This window comes from Macrotis lagotis, chromosome 2 (genome assembly GCF_037893015.1).
Source record: "Macrotis lagotis isolate mMagLag1 chromosome 2, bilby.v1.9.chrom.fasta, whole genome shotgun sequence".
In the NCBI taxonomy this organism is placed as follows: Eukaryota; Metazoa; Chordata; class Mammalia; order Peramelemorphia; family Peramelidae; genus Macrotis; species Macrotis lagotis.
In genome coordinates, this window is record NC_133659.1 from 245189275 (window position 1) to 245207165 (window position 17891).

The 17891-nt window shown below is 41.4% G+C and overlaps 1 protein-coding gene across 3 annotated transcripts in view; it reads right to left on the bottom strand.

Annotated features, from left to right (window-relative positions):
- Positions 1-9518, bottom strand: part of NTN1 (netrin 1) — a 346673-nt gene extending 337155 nt beyond the window's left edge. For 2 of the 3 annotated variants that reach the window (XM_074225608.1, XM_074225609.1), the window contains exons 1-2: positions 9421-9518; positions 7936-9011 (exon numbers count right to left, since the gene is read on the bottom strand). In XM_074225608.1, the coding sequence (XP_074081709.1) occupies positions 7936-8953 (1018 nt within the window). In that variant the 5' untranslated portion in view covers positions 8954-9011; positions 9421-9518. The remainder of the gene's footprint in view (positions 1-7935; positions 9012-9420) is intronic. The other variant, XM_074225607.1, reaches the window with a different exon arrangement.
- Positions 9519-17891: the final 8373 nt, after the last annotated feature.

Consider the following 17891-nt stretch of genomic DNA (forward strand, 5'->3'; position numbering starts at 1 on the left):
GGAGGCCATGGCATCTTCAACGATCCAACAGAAGCAAAGACCTAAAAGAAATCTCAGGAATCCTCTTGTCCTATCCTCTCATTCTTCAAATGAGGAAAATGAATCTCAAATAAAGTAAAGTAATTTGCCCAAAGTCAAAGAGAAAGTGAAAGAACTGAGAAGCAAAACTAGGTCCTTCTTCTGATGCCAAATCCAAGCAAGCTATCTTTATTTCTTACTAGCACTCCTAATAGTAATAGTAATAATAATAATAATACGATTAATAATAAATGACATTTATATGCATAAAAAAGACCTCTGATTTTATTAGTGTAGGGATTTCCTCTTTCCATGCTGATCAAGATCTTCATTGCAATTTTGGGTCTTTCAGAGATACCTAACTTTGCCCAGTTAAATGACTTTTCCCAGTACAGACAGCATGTACAGAAGCAGACAATTCTTCCTAACTTCTTGTCCACTATTCTATGCTGACCTGTCCCCATTCCAAGTCTTCACTCATATAATATTGTACTTTAAGATATTTAAAGTGAAATGCATAGTATCTCATCTCACAAAAAACTCTATGAGGAGAGTATTAGAAGTATTAGTTCTGTTAAACAGGCTTGCCTATGGTCATACAAGGTCTGAACTCATGTCTTTCTGTTTCTCATGTCTTGCACTCAATCCACTATAATAAGGACCCAGTATGATTTTTCCCCTCTTTTAATGAGTTCTTCCCTTTCATTTAAAGAAAAGGTTTAGGGGTGGCTAGGTGGCATAGTGGATAAAGCACCGGCTCTGGAGTCAGGAGTACCTGGGTTCAAATCCAGTCTCAGACACTTAATAAATAATTACCTAGCTGTACGGCCTTGGGCAAGCCACTTAACCCCATCTGCCTTGCAAAAAAAAAAACCCCTAAAAAAAATAAAGAAAAGGTTTATAACAACACCTCTGAGAGAAATGTGGATTTTTTAGTGCTGCCTAATGTCAAACTGAAAGGAAAGGGTCTGATGCCAAAGGGTCATAAGACTTGTAACTTTGAGATCATCTGTAGAATGAGGGGATTGGACAAAATGAAGAGTCAGCCTGAGGCAATGACTTACTTTTGATACACCATTATCAGGGCCTTTATCCTTTCTCAATAAAGGGCTTATAGTCACACAGTTCACCTGGATAAAGATTTGACTGGGAATTGGGGAAAAAAGAGAGAAATATTACCAAAAGCAAAGTACTTGGGGCCAAGAGGATTTCCATGGGGCCTGGCACTGACTGAACAACGTGTAAATTACATGCTAAACAGATGCAAATTAGAGTCTATTATTTTGGAGTCCACAGTTTGGACACTTTTTGTATTAAGACTACAGAACTGTTACAGAGGTCCTGTGGGCCTCCTATTCAATGCAACTAAAATACTGGGTTCCTAGAGGTTATATGGCACTACACAAGACTAACTCTGACAATAAATATTCTTACAATAAATGTCTCGTTATGACTAAGATTTCTAAATCTCAGGACATTTATTTCAAGTTCTATACAAAACAGCAGCATACATTTCAGTATCTTGAGGTTTTCCATATCAAGGCTTGACCTGAATTGTTAAGCACTTTCAAGAAGTCCATGGTTTATGGTTCATGCTCTAGGGCTTTTTAAAATAGGGTTAATTGAATGGACTGATATATAATCAATAGACTTTTCCACGATTAGTGAAACTGACAGCTATTTTTATCCCTCCACATTATAAGTGGTTTTTGCAACCCCCAATGCTATATATTCCTTGTGGTTTTCAGCTTCTTTTCTTTATAACTTGCTGGTTAGCTCTGTAACAATACATCCTTACTCCATCTCTGAATGCTGGGCTTTAATCCCAGGAGTTTCTCTATCAAGTTTTCTAGCCATCTAGCAGCGCAATATTCAGAGGACTAAGTAATGAGGCAAGAGTCCTTGGTGAAATCCAAGCTCTGCCGCATATTTGATGTGTTACCCTGGCTGAGTCACAGTTCTTGTCTCTAAACCTTGGCTTCCTCTTCTATAAACTGGTCAGTGAAATCCTCTAGGTGAAATTCTTCCTCTAAATCTTTACCAGGCCAAATATTTTGCTAAAGATCATGGACCATTTTGAGACTAGTCAAGTTAATTAATGGGAATCTCAGACTTAGAACCCTCGGATTTCACAATAGAAGGTTGTACAGACTGTCAAGGTATGAGTATTGCTTAGGGAAGGGAAGGAAAAAGAACTGCTCACAAAGTATTTGTACTTGTATATCCCTAGCTAAGACTTTTATAATTGAGGTCCCCAGAGAGCAATTTATTACAGTGAAGCCATTGTGTACAACAGACACTGTAGAAGCCATCAAGATAACAGGGATAACAACCCTATGGACTTTTGAAGTGTAAACATAAAAGTTTACAATGTTGGTTTAATCCCAAGACAAAAAATTTGCTTAATGAAAAGCACAACTCACCCCAAGGAGGGAATATCGATACCAGCTGTGAGTTGCGAAGAGGGGATTCCTTCCAGGGAACATCTGAATTTCAAAATGTTGCTTTCCAATATTTACTCTGGACATGAATTCTCAAATACTTTTCTGAAGATCTCATTTTTCTAGATGAGAAGGTCAGAGAGAAGTCTGGGCAGGGCAAACTGAAAGCTTAACTTATCCTGAAAAAGGAGAGCCTAGCCCCAGTAGGGTTACTCTAACAAACTTTTCACTTATTGGGTAAAGTCGGAAGTAGCCTCATTTGGTCTTTTGGCAGCCTAGTGCATTGTTTGGACTAATGTTTCCACGTTATTTGGGTAGTGCTGGGAGGTTCCTGCCCACCAGGTGCTAATGAGAATGCCAGCAGAGGTGCTTGCTCCAGCTGCTCTGGCTTACAGAGATAAATGACCTACCCACACTGTTTACACATTTAAACAGCACTTACTAGCTTCACACCAGGGACTCAGAAATGCCATTTCCCACCAAACCCCTCTCTTTAACTACATCACACTTCTTAACTCCTTCCTAGCCTCCTTTAATTTGCTCATTTATTTTGGCTTTCCTGGAAGCCCTAAGATGCTGGAGGGCAGAGTCAGGCAACCATATCACTAGGCCAAAAGGGGGAAACAGCTGGGGCTTTCTGATTTGTAGCTCTGTTTCATCTCCTTTGAAGCAAAGAAATTTTATAGAACTAAGCAGGAGTAAAATCAGTAGAGCTAATAAAACTCTTATCCATAAACAATAACTTTGAGTAATGAGTACACAGGTAAATACCCAAATCCCTCACTTTCATTTCTTACCTTGGGGCTGGCTGTCTTTTGCTTAGACTGACAGCTAAGATAAAGCTTAAAACCTAATATACAATATCTTATCTATTTGATATGTTATCAGTTGTGGATCCAACACCAATCCTTGATAGAGTGGACAGGTTCTCTTTACTCTCTTTCTACAAAGAAACACACCAAGAAAAAGTACTGTGAGTCCTAGGGTCTAAATTACTCTCTCTGACCTATTTTCCTCCTTAAAAATAAGGAGTCCTTAAACTTTCTGGGCAGTCTGGTGAATGGTTGAAGTCTATAGAACCATCCTTAGAATAATCATTCTAAATGAATAAAATAAAAATGCACAGGATTACCAAGGAAACCACTAATGTTGGAATGCAGTTGTGTTTTTTTTTATTTTAAGTTCAAAGATCCCTGGTTAAAAAAAACAAACCCATCAGGTGATCTCTAAGGTTCCAGCTATCAAATTATTAATGGAGCCATAATTGCCATTAACTAATTTTTTTTTCTTCTCATTCTTGCAAAGATTTTTGGTGATTTTTTTCCTTTACATTTCAAACGTATCATTCCCAGGAAGATCAATGGACAGACAGAGCATGGGAACTCTTGGGTAGATCAATCATTTGTAAAGTGTACTGATTCATTCTAAGCTGTATTGAAACTTGCTTCGAGCATCAAATTGCAGGTACCTCACTACCATGGACTCTAGCACTGGCCCAGCAAGGAGCTCACCTTCCTAAGCCATCTTTTATATAAGTTTTAAATTACATTTGGGATGGTGCAAAGACCTAGAATGAGTGGCAGAACAAGTTTTCATAAGCCAGTCCTGCAATAAACTGGAAAGGTCTCGTGCTGACACCCCTATAGTAAGATTAAGCACCATGCTTCATCAGGCACTAAATACTAACACAGGTCCTCCAACATCAGTGGGAACACTGATTAAAAGTGATGTCAATAATTTATGAAACACAATATGTTCTTCAGATGCTTAGAAGAAGAAAGCAAGGAAAACCCAGAAACCCAGGTGGTGAAAAACTGCTCATACATTTCCCCTTGGATGTACACCCCCACCATGTATGGATGAATGCAAATGCACACATGTATAAAAGCATGAGAACACGCTGATACATATGGGCGGAAGAGAGTATTTAGTTATTCCACTGAGAGCTGTCAGGACTGTAACATTATATATATACATAGTCTTGTCTTTTGCATTGTTTTGAATTATTTCTGGGAAGAAATTCTAAATTGAATTTAAAATAAATCTTGCCTTTCCAAGTGGACAGACATGTTTATACCTTAGAGACTTCTACCTTGAAACAATGCAGAAAAGGCAGCAACTAGCATGCACTTTATAACACCATGAAAAATACTGTGGTTCAATTTCAAAAGACTTATCTGATCACATTTAAAAATATTGAAAATATGTTAGTGTTATTTTGTTCTGATTCACAAGGATGAACATGTTTAATCTCTTAAAAATCATGCTTGAATTTTTTCCATAAAGGAAAGATGAGCTGCAGAGACATCAGGGTTAATCTGTACCAAGATAGTTTTCTGGATATTTAAGTCTCATGTCCCTATGGGTTCTAAAATTCTATTTTTTTTCTATTCCTTTTGCTCAGGGTTTAAATATATTCGATGGAGTATTTTTAAAAAATATGAATTAGTTTCACAAAACAAAATTAGGATGAAAACATATATAGCACACAAAATTACTATTGTAAAGATTTGATATTGCTTCTTCAAGAAGTCATCTGTCACTTTCTCATTCTTTCACATAACTTCATTACAGGTTTTATTGTTTAGGGGGATTTCATTTCTGTAAAACAGTTCAACTTTAATTGCAAATCTTATGAAAATTATTGCACTAACATTATTTTTGTAAGATGATGGAACAATCACCCAGATTCTAGGTTATTTTTACTATTAATAAGAATTTATAGTCTCTTCAATACTGGATTTTAATCTCCAGAAAACTGCCTGAAAGAAATTACATGTTGCTTTGATAGTCATATTGGCACAAAATGATTGTAAAGATTTGAAGTTATTTTAACTATTAAAAATTAGAGAGAAAAAAACCATCAAATTAGAATACCTTCAATGAATATTTCAAGCTGCATCTATCCCAGATACAAACCAAAAAAAGCTTTTTTTTTTTTTTTTAAAGAAAGTCAAACTGATTTTGGGTGTGATGTGGACCAAAATAATCAGTTATTTTGCTTAACCTTTTTTTGGTTCATTTGTGGCTAATTTAATTAATTAGCTGACTGATCAATTTTGTCAGTAAATTCAACCCAGTCTGTGTGAAGGCATTGCTTTTATGAGAACCCCCCTTAAATTATTGAATTTATTTAAAGTGCTACTCTCCTCCTTCAGATATAGATTGTTTCTACATGGATTAAAAAAAAAGCATATTGAATTCTTTGGCAAATCTCATTTAGTAGTGTAAGTAGAGAAGGGTTAAACTTTACCCGAATGTCAGGTTAGTTTGTCTAAATTACACACTTCACTTTGTCTGTGGAAGCCCTGCCTATTACAAGACAAAATGATCTTCCACATTTTTGTACAAGGTAGAACTATGGGATTATTAATTTCAATAAAGAGATTCTAGAAAGACAAAACAGCATCAATGCCTTCACTCTCAATGCCAGGAAAGGAGGAAAGAAAGAGAGAAAAGGAAGGAAGGAAGGAAGGAAGGAAGGAAGGAAGGAAGGAAGGAAGGAAGGAAGGAAGGAAGGAAGGAAGGAAGGAAGATAGATATACATTTCTGAAGGACTAAATCTCAAGAAGTAGCAGATTGAATAAGATCCCAGGACATATATAGATATTACCTCTGAACGCAATATGGACAAAGAACTTGATACCTTTTCTAGTTTTTGTCCACTAAAGGAATAGAAAATGAATACCCAAGACGACAAAAGTGTTGTGTATTCTGTGCAAAATAGATAATCAGCAAACTAAAGAAGGCAGTTTCCTCAAAACCAGCTATCTCAACTCTTGACTTGAATGTTCCAGGCTTTTTTTTTTTTTCCAGGAGATTGTTCAAATGACTGTGTCTACAAGTAGTAAAGCACAAACTATTCAACAATGACATGACACAATTAATCAAAACCAGATCCTAAACGTGTGTTCATGAGGACTGAAGAATTCTGCAGTGTGTCTGAGAGAATACAGACATAATGGGAGACCTGAGTCTCAAAAACAGAAAATACAAAAAAATTGTAAAGATATATATAGTTTTATAACTTTTAGCCCTGGCTTTAATTTTTATTCAGTGATTTTTAAATGATTAAATCTACTTAATATAAGGGAGGGAAAACTTAAAATATACCTTATATGTTATCATTTTACAGATTTGGAAATTGAGGCATGGATGTTCACAGGGAACTGTAGAAGTCAGGATATCAATTTGAGTCTGACATTATAAAAAGTCTTTGTTTTAGCTTCAAGCTAGCCTCGAAGTTTTTACAACCACAAACTTTGACCAGATTTCTCTTCTCATAGTTTTTCAACTGTGATTTTCCTGTGAGAAGTTTAGGCCTTGACTATATCAGATCTAGGTAAGTTCCCACACTCTATGTGTTTTGGTTTATTTGGAGGACGGAGTTAGTTTTTTTTTGGTCCAGTTCAATTTTCAAACTAATTCCTGAACTCTCTCTTCTGCTGCACTTTGCTTATGTAGACAGTAATTAATCTGAATTTCATCATGTTTCTTCCCTTAATATAAACATACTGCAAACAAAACAAATTTCGTTTTTTTTAAATGGACCAACCAACAATGAATTAAAAGTTAATCCACCATCAAGTATAGACCCAACCCCGAACTAAAATGTTGTCTTGGTATATTATTCAAAGGATTTGCAACCTATCTCTGATTTCTCAAGGGGCAAATGGAATCAAAGGAAAATTTAGTGAGGCCTAGAACTTATTTTCCCCCAACCCCCTACCAGAAAGGGGAGTATTCAACCCATTACTCAAATGAAGGTCAGTACTGAAAAATACTGATGTATTTTGTTATCAGATCTTTAGAACCAAGTAGTAAAAGCATACAGGCATTTATTGGGGTAAGTGAGGGCTCGGTAAGATCGGGATTTACCGAATAATACCTTGGGTGGAACTCTTGCCTGACAATGATTATTTCTCACCCTGGTTTTCTTGGAGGTTTGGAGTAGACTCACAACTTGGCGGCCGCGCGCCCGTACACACACGTACAGTAAGCTCCAGTGAAATTTGTTCAGTTCCTTTTCTGGTGTCCTGAGGGCCCTAGTTTGAGGTACACCCTGGTCTGCAGGCTTCTGGTCCCGAAGTCTTTCTTCTAACCTATAAATTCTACCACCTTGCGCTTCATTGCTCCGACGGTAAAGCCCCCCCCCCCCCCCCCCCCCCCCGGCTGGGAGCGGGAACGGGTCTCTTGGACCAGAAACTTGGGACCTGGACCAAGGTGTCTCGGCTCTAGCACCCAGCGCGCAGTTCATTCCCTAGAACATGATTCCCCTGCCCCGGAGAGGGCAGAGGGCGCAGCCCTGTCCCCACCCGCGGTACCAATTCTCCAGCTTCTCACACTCTGGATGCTCCCCTCATGCCCTCGGTCGGTTCTTGCATCTAAGGTAACCCGACACCCCGCTTCCCTCCCAACCCTGACCCAGGCCAGAGCCCCAGGCTCCCGACGGGGAGCAGCTGGGCGCACAACTCACCCACGCACTCGTTGGCTTCCCGGGCCGTGGCCCGCTGCCAGGGCCGGTCGTAATGGAAGGGCTTGCAGCGGTCGCACTCAGGACCCGCCGTGTTGTGCTTGCAGTCGCACACCAGGCTGTCGTCGCGGTCGCGCACACAGCGGGCCGCGTGGCCGTTGCACTTGCAGCGGCCGCCCACCTGCAGGTCCGACACGGCGTAGAAATAGGAGTCCCGTGCCAACTCCGAGTCATCTTCGTTCTCGTCGCCAAAGGTGTGCAGCCGGTTGAAGGCCACGCGGATGTCCGTGGCCGTGACCCAGTCCTGCAAGACTGGAGAGTTATCGAAGTCGTGCGCGGAGGGCCGGCCGTCCAAGGTGCTGAAGGCGATCAGCCCCCCGGATAGCGGGCGCATGTCCGTGTGCGAGTCCGTGCAGACCGCCTCCTGCTCGTTCTGCTTAGTGATGGGCGCGCGGTGGGGGCGGTTATACATCTTGCGGCACTGCGTGGAGTAGAACTGGAAGGGCACCCAGGTGCGCCCGTAGTCCATGGACTTGTAGATGGCCATGGACTCGGGCCTCGGGGAGCAGAACTGGAGGCTCACGTAGGTCACCTCAAACTTCTTCCCCAGAGAAAGCGTGAGCGTCACGTTGTGCGGGAACTGCAGGTAGTTCTCGGACTGCCAGCAGGTCAAGTTGTGCGGGTTGTTTAGGTCGGTGAGGAAAGTGGGCGGATGCGCCTTTTTGGGGTCAGAAGCGTTGCAGAGGTGGCAAGAGCGCAGCCGCTCCTCCCCGCGCTCCGCCACCACGCAGTAGCGGGCGGGGGGTCTCCCGCAGGTGCTGGACACCCTCACGTCCTTGCCGAAAGCCGAGTTGACGAAGTCGGGGATGCAGCGGCGGGGGTGCCCGTTCTCGTCGGAGCAGGGGTCCGGCTGCGCGGCCTGGCCCGCGAACATGCTGAGCCCCGGCCCCCCGCGCACCGCTCCTACCAGGCACGCCACGGCCGCCAGCGCCGCCAGCGCCTCCCACACTCGGCGCATCATGCCGCGTCCAGTTTGCCTCAGGCTCGGCCACCGACTATCCACCCGCTTCGTGAACCGCCTGCGGAGAGAGGAGAGAAGGAACCGGCACTCAGCGAGGGGACCCGGGGCAGGGAGGCGAAACTGGGCACCCACCCCGGGGGCAGGGGAAACCGGCGGCTCATAGATGAGATCTGCCGCAGAGTCAGCCTCCGGACCCAGACGGAGCCTCCCCGGGGCCGGCCTTCCCAGCCCATCTTGGTTTTGGCAGGAGGTTGAGAAGTTGAGTGGCCCCTTTACCCCCGAGGAGCGAAGCCCCCCGAAGCTAGCCCGGACCCCCTCCCCCACCCCGAGGGCTCTGCAGCCAGAAGCGCGGCGCCCGGGGAAAAAAAAAGAGGCGCCGCGCAACCCCAGCGGCGGGGGCATCCCTCCTCCGCGGCCCGCTATCGCGTCCGCTTCTTCGGGCGGGGATCCCGCGCACGGGACTTTACCTTGGTAGAGGGGGCAAAAGAGAAAGAAAAAGTTTGGCCGGCCCCGGAACTGGGGCCGCGGCGGCGGCGGCGGCGGCGGCGGCGCGCTCGGAGCCCGCTGGCGGTGGCGTTCTCAGACCGGGTTTGCCGGTTCCATGCCCTGCGCCTCGGCTGCCCTGCCTGCAGCAAGTCCCGCTCTCCCCGCCGCCTGCTTGGTGAGTGACGCGACCGCCCGGATACCGCCGCTCCCGCCAGAGGTCAGAGCTATGACACTCCCCGCGCCGGGAGCGCAAGCACACACACTTACACACACACGCGCGCGCACACGCGCGCACACACTCACAAACACACACTCGCAGCCCCTGTAGGCTTCGCTGCAGTGGCGGCACGGGGTGGGAGTCGTGGGCGGAGGGAAGAGCGGGGAGGGGAGGGGGTAGAGGGGGAATGACGGGCGGAGCCCCGAGAGCGGGGAGGTGGCCAATTAAACTGTCCCAGAATCTGAGTCTGAGCTGCAAAGTTTTAAACCCGGGAAAGAAGAAAGTTATAGGGAACGCTGACATTTGAAAGGGAGAAAGAGTGAAATAGAGACCCAGAAAGAAAGAGAGGGAGAAAAGCATAGACCTAGAAAGAGTCGGAGACAACAAAAACAAAAACAAAAAACAAAACTCTCGATGGAGGGGTCTGGAAAGGACCCAGGCTGGGAGATGGATTGTTATGCCCTGGATTGTGGATGTATCCATATGGGTGTGAACCTATTTGTATGTTAGACAAGTGTGAGATGGATACCCTCATAGATTTCACTGGGGTCAGGATTTCAAGCTGAAAGTGACCGTAAAAAAGTTCATCTAGCCCAACCTCTTCATTTTACAAATAAGGAAATTTGAGTCTCAGATGGGGCTACATTATTTACCCATGGTCAAACACAGGTCTTTCCAGATCGACCACAGAATGATTTAAAGAAATAAAATGGGGGTGGGGGGGGAGGGAATGAAAATTTCCTTGTTCTTACCTTCAGCACATGTATTCTCACCTCAGCATCTAATAGCAGGACCAAGACAGCCAGTGGACAAAACATGCACTGTTTGATAATGTTGATGATTTGGGTTCAAGAACACACCGGCACTCTTTACTCTAGCGGCTGATTGGTGCTCAATTGCTACCCTACCCCAGCCCCCAAACCACCATCCCATGCTTGCTGCCCATAATGCCACTAAAAATGAGGAGCATTTAAAGGACTGCTCTGTGTGTGTCTGGTCTATAGCGTGTGAACTTGATTGCTGCTTCTTTGAAGAAAAATAGTATATGAAGGCTGAGCTGTCGTTGGGAGAGAAAGCTAGATCTATAAAGATGACTATTTTAGGATGTCTATATGGGAAAACTGATCCCTAGTTCCAATATTCTCTTTCCCTACTCCACTAAATGTCTGAATAAGGGAAGTTGGCATTATTTCATGAGGGGAAGCAATTAAGGGATGAAGATAGTGTCTTTTTTCACCCAACAAATGAACTTTCTTCAACTATTATCCCTCCCCTCACTTTCCACTAAATTTCCTATGGATTTGTGAGGATTGGATTCAACATGTATTTATTAAAGGTTTGTCATGTGCAAACCTCTATGGAAATTGATCCCTGAGACTAAAGGGGCCAAAGGTAAATTTTGTCCAGAAATTTTCTCTAAATGAAACTGATTAGGAGTGGGATGGGGAGGAGAGGAGAGTTCCTCATCATCATTATCATCGTAGTTTATGGAATTGAAGATTGGACTTCTTTTATTGATATTGGGAACTCCCAGTGAAGAAACTCCTAATACCGATCTGTGAAGTCTCTTAGACTAGAGTTGCCTAGAGCACTGAGAAGTCAATCAATTTTCCCAAGGTTACACAGCAACAATGTGTCAAAAACTGAATTTGAACTCAAATCTGCTTAGCTCAGAGACCAGCATTCTAATCCATTACTTCAAGATACTTCTTTTGTTTTTAAAGCTGATGTTTGTAAAATGTGTGGCATTTACAAAATCCATTGCATAATTTCATCTCATTTGATCCTGATTTCATTCAGTACTCATAAAGCAGTGAAGATATTGGACTTAGTAGATATATAAGAATATGGAACTGAGAGCAAGTGGATGTTCATAGGCCAAGAAAGTTTTTCCACTAAAAGAACTCCTTCAGGGACACTTGGGAGGTGAAATGGATGGAGCACACGTCCCTGGAGTCCAAAGGACCTGAGATCAAATGTAACCTCAAATAGCACTTACTAGCTGAGTGACCCTGGGAAAGTCACAACTCCATTGCCTCAAAAAAACACACACAAAAATAAACAAAAAACCTCCAGAAGAGGTAGGAAAAATAACTGAGTCCATCCTTTTATAGATGAGGTCCAATTCACATAATATCAAAACTGTAGTCTTTAAAAAAGGAGTTCTGACTCAAAACCCAGGAATCTTTTCACTTCACAACTAAACAGAACTGACATAAAGTATGTATCCTTCTCTATTACTTTCTTCCAGTGATTCCAGTGTTTTTCTTCAGCTTCATTGCACATGGGAAGTTTGACAGTTCTAATCAAGTCTGAGTGTACGATGGCTAAACCAGCTCAGCCCATTTTATGAGGTGGAGTAGAGTCGTGAATGACCATGGAAAATGGTTGTTCAGTAGTTGAGGCAATCCCAATCAATCTTGTTGCCTGAATGGTCAGTTTATTCTTGGAATCAGTATATCCTAAAGCAGACATTTGTGACTCATCAATAAGGACTGAAAAATTATATCCTTGAAAATTTCAAATTGTATTCTTTGTGTATTACTTTCTACCAGATGTATCTAAATTGTAATAGGTTTTTTACACGTCATGGAAAGTTGAAATTTCTGGCATTAAAAATATGTGTATTTTAAAGAAAAGTACTATTCAAAAATGTGTCTCCATGAGTCTCCCCATGTCACATTCTAAGTGGCTATCTACCTCACCTATCCTTTGTCAGATTTTGCTAGCCTGTTTCCCTAGTCTTCTGACTTGCTTCTTTCTCTTTGCTCTTCTCAAAAGGACTTAAAAAAAGCAATATCAGCTCTTTGAATATTAAAGATCTCTAAACGTAAAGGTAATGGAGTTTTGAAAAAATGGTGTTAAACTGGTATTGAAGTTGTATTAATTCAAATGGACAATATAGTACTGAATAAATGTAAAAATCATTTCCTCTCTGTACCTCACTTTTACATTTATAAAATGGGCATATCCTATTCCATAATGTCTAAGTTCCCTTTCAGCTCTAAATTCATATCCTATGATCCTATTCGAGATCTGGCTCAACTAGTTGTACCCAGTAGATACTCACATAAACCCTATGTCTATTTAATACACTGTGATTTTCATTGATTTAAAAATAAATTGGCTGGTATCTTAGAGATTATCCAACTTCCCTACTAGTAAAGAAAATAAATCCTTTCCTCATCTTCCTGGTGGGTAGTCATCACTTAGCATTAGCAAACTGGAAAGAACCTCTGGAGCCATCTACTCCAACCCATGACATAAAAGGAATACTCACTATAACGTATCCACAAGTGGTCATCCTGATTCTGCTTGAAGACCTCCAAGAATAGGCACACTTCCCCACCTCCCCACAGGCACCCTATTTCACAATAGGACACTCTAATTGTTCGGAAGTTTTTCCAACAAGAAGCCTAATTTGGCCTCTTGGAACTGCCACCCACTGCTTTTGGTTCTGCTCTCTGGAGACAAACAGAATAAACTTAATTCCTTCTTCACAAGACAGCCTTTCAAATACTTTAAATGGCTAACATGACCTCTCTGAATCTTCTCTAAGTTAAACATTACAAATTCCTTCAGTCAATTCTCATTTGACATAGTCTTCCATCATGTTGGTTACCTTCCTTGGGACATCATCCAACTTTCCAATGTCCTTTTAAACTGTGGTGGGAGGCACTGGAAACAGTATTTCAGATCATTACAATTTGAGCTGAATGCTTTGAGTAATGGGAAGTTTCAAAAGGTAGGTCATTTCTTTTCTAGAAGTCTCTAATTGTTAATAAATTCTTTCTTATATGAAGTAAAAGATCTGCCTCCTCACAAAAGTGAGAGCTGAAGCACTGCACAATTCTACTCTCCTTTTACATATGACAACATAATGTACAGAAAAAATTCAAGTCTTAGAATTAAAGAACTTGAGTTCAACTTTTGATTTTTGCCACTAACTCAATAAATCACTTTTGACTCAAGACCAAATCTTTCTTTGGCTCAGTTTCTAAATCTTTAAAATCATGGGGTTGAATTAAATAATCTCTAAAATTTATTACAGCTTGAAGATTCTTGCCTTCAACTGTTTTTTTGGGTGATGGGAATATGAATCAGAATAGATTCAATAAATGATAGGCTATTTTAAGAAGTGGAGTGAGTATAGGGGTGGCTAGGAAGTGCAGTGGATAGAGGAGTACCTGGGTTCAAATCTGGTCTCAGACACTTAATAATTACCTAGCTGTGTGGCCTTGGGCAAGCCACTTAACCCCATTTGCCTTGCAAAAAAAAAAAACCCTAAAAAAAAGTAGAGTATATGTTCATGTGAGAAAATAAAAAGCCCTATGGAAAGAATCATGAGGAAAATCAACTGAAACAGAAACAGTAGCAATATTGCCATGGAGAATGACAAGTGTTCTATAAAATAGGCTGCTCACAGGGTCGCTAGGTGGTGCAGTGGATAAAACACCAGCCCTGGAGTCAGGAGTACCTGGGTTCAAATCCGATCTCAGACACTTAATAATTACCTAGCTGTGTGGCCTTGGGCAAGTCACTTAACCCATTTACCTTACAAAAACCTTAAAAAAAATAAAATAGGCTGCTCAGATCAGACTGAGGAAAACAGATTGAAACAAGATAGGATAAGAGAAAGAACACTAGATCTAGAGTCAGAGGACCTGGTTCAAATCCCACTTTTGATACTTTGTGACCTTGGAAAAATCACTTGACCCTTCCTTGGTGTCTATAAAATGTGGGGACTAGACTAGATGACAGCCAAGGTTCCTTCTAGCTCCTGAGCAATGGCACTCCATATTGATCAGGGAAAGTAGACAGAAGCTTAAGTGATCTCAATATCAGAGCAGCTGATCCATTTATGAATTGCCTCAATAACAATGTTATTCTGTAAAATCTAGAAAAAGAAATCAGAAAGGGAACTGTTGTTATTCTGGAAGTAATTCTGACCAAGGAGTAATTGGTTGTTGAAATAGAAATGATGGAAAACTGTGAACAAATGGCCTTTTCATCTCAAATTCATGACTGGGTAGAGGAAAACTGGTCTTAATCCAACCCTAGATTTGGAATAGTTGATTCAAAGGGTTCAGAGAAAGTATAGGTTGATCCAGTGACTTAATGTTCTGCAAGAGGAGTTGACCCAAGGGGAATAGGAAATTCTCAACAATGAAATGAAAAATCAGAAATAGAAATTATTCCATCAAGGGGAAAAATGAGAAATCTTATTTTTTAAAAGATACACATAAAATTAGAAGCAAAAGCAAATAAATTTAAGATGAATACTAAGGCATAATGAATAATAATGTAAAATTTGTTTTAAACTACATTGGGAAGAATAGCAAAGATGTCAAAGCAGGGGAAAACATTACAGTCTACTTCTCTCATACAACCTTGCCAGTAAAGATCAAGAAGGAGCACTTGGAAAATCCATGGAGAAACTACAGTGGGGGACTTTTCCATCTGAAGTCAGCAAGGAAGACAGAGGTCTATGGATAATGGAAAGGGGACCCAGCCAGGAAGGCCTTTTTAGGCAGGGTACAGAGTACTCTGCAACTAGATACCTGGGAAAGGGAACATGAGCCAGAGGTGAACTTGTTCTTTGATCTAAGATCAGGGTTATGGACTAGGCCTAGGGTCAGCAACTATATTATTGTAGCTCCAATGGGTGGCAGTTGTGTAATCCACATCTCAGATCAGAATCAGGAACCTAAAAAGTTCATTCAAGAAGGGCAATAATCATTCTGTGCCCTAAATTAGACCTCTTAGGGTATGATAATTGGACTTCAGTAGTCTGAGCAACCTTCCCACTTGCAGGAAACCTCAGAGATATCAGGAAACCTCAGAGATACCAGTCCATCCTAATCTGTTCCATTTCTTCTTTCAGGGGATCAAGGAGATATCATTTCATCATACTCTTGTCTTCGGAGCTGACCTCTTTCCATCAGTGGAGAATCAGAGTTGCTTCTCCATCCTTTGCTGGTCTTCTGAGCTGACCCACTCCCACATGAAGGGGAACCTTCCTTTCTACAAGGAATACAGAGACTCCATTCCTTCCTCCTACCTCCTGACCTGGATTGCTTGCAGAGAAAGGAACAAATATTATACCATTAGCTCCCTCCACTGGTCCCTTTGCCTGAGCTACCAAGCACCCTGTGAACAAATCCCTACTGATATTAAAAAACCCTCTTGGTCATATCTTGTCCATCCCGGTGATTCTGAACCTCAAGCTGTCATTATCAAATCCTATTCTCCATCTCACCCTTACTGATTGGGTCCTTATTCCATTTTCCTCAACCCAATCTCCTAATTTGCCTGGATTCTCTGACTTCTTTCAAGTTAGCTAAAAACCCTCTTTCTTCTTCTTTCTTCTTCTTTCTTCTTCTTCTTCTTTTTCTTCTTTTTCTTCTTCCTTCTTCTTTCTTCTTCTTCCTCCTCCTCCTTCTTCTTCTTTCTTTTTTTTTACTAATTTTTATTAAAGATATTCTTCTTTCTTCTTCTTTCTTTTTCTTCTGTCTTCTTTCTTCTTCTTCTTGTTTTTGCAAGGCAATGGGGTTAAATGACTTGTCCAAGGTCACACAGCTAGGTAATTATTAAGTATGTGAGGCTACATTTGAACTCAGGTCCTCCCTGACTCGAGGGCTGGTACTCTCTCCAATGCATCACCTAGCCGCCCTTAAAAATTCACTTTCTAATGGAAACCTTTCCAGATCCCTCTTAATTTTAATGCCTGACTTCTATTGATTATTTCCAATTTGTCCTATATTTAGTTTATTTGTACCTGGTTGATCTTCCTCAGTTCCCCAAGGAATCCTTGCTCCTGGAAAGCAGGGACTGTCTATCCCCAGTGTGAGCCTTGTGTACAAAAGAAGAAAATCATAAACCTTTCTCAGGTGGATTCAGTGTAAATCTATGTTACACAGTCTCAACTGGGCCCTTACTACAGAAAGATAATCCTTCCATATTTCCTTAATTCATTCATTTTTTCTAATTTACCCCAGAAGCTTTTCCAAACTTTTCATCCCTTTAATTTGATGAGGATTTTTGTTCCTCATTCTTGAAGAAGACTGTGACATCAGGGTGGTGATGCCATGACAAGCATGAATTGAATTTGAATAAGGGATGCTGTGTTAAGTCACCGGCTTCACTTTTTCTTCCAGAGTCATCAGGGTTAAGTGACTTGTTCATGAACATGTAGCTAGTGTGTATCAAGTGTCTGAAGTTAGATTTGAACTTCTGTCCTCCTGACTCTAAGTCCAGTGCTCTATTCACTGTGCCACCTATCCCTTTAATTTACTTATATTGTCACCCTATGAATTGAAGTCATATATCTATTTGAAGCTTATCTTGGTATATACTGTAAGATGTTTATTTAATACCTAATTTCTGTCAGACTGATTTTCATTTTTATCAAGACTCTTTGTCAACATGTTCTTTCCCCAATAACTGGGATCTTTGGGTTTATTAGACATGAATACTATGTTCATTTATCTATATATACTGTTCTATTGATTGGTCTATTATCAATTACCAAATAGTTTTAATGGTTATAAAATTTAGTTTTATAGTTGCAATATCAAGGCCCCTTTCCCTCTCGCTTTTTTCACCAGTTTCCTTGATATTCTTTTTTTAATTTAATATTTATTCTCATTTTGTACAAATAATGGTTTTTTTACATTAATAAAATATTCTTGTTTAAGAGTAAATGAAATACCCCATCCCCCCATAAATATAGACTTGCTTGAGTGATAAAGTAAAGGAGAGAGAAAAAAATTAAAATAAAAAAATAGTAATAATTGTAGGTATGGCCAGGTGGCACAATGGATGGAACACCAGCCCTGGAGCCACAAGCGCCTGAGCCCACATCCAGCTCCGTACACCCAACAATCACCCAGCTGTGTGACATGCAAGCCGCTCAAACCTCACTGCCCTGCAAAAACCAAAAAGAAGGAAAAAAAAGACCCAAAATAAAATAAAATAGTAATAATAGTAGGGGTGGCTGGGAGGCAGACAAAGCTTTGGCCCTTGAGCCAGGAGCACCTGGGTCCAAATCCAGCCTCAGACACACAATGATCACCCTGCTATGTGGCCCCAGGCAGGCCACCCAGCCCCATTTGCCCTGCACCCCCAAAAAAATAATAATGATAATAATAATTAATAAATGTGCTTGAGTCTTTGTTCCAACACCAACAACTCTGTTGTGGGTGGATCACATTCTTTATGATAAGTCCATGGCAA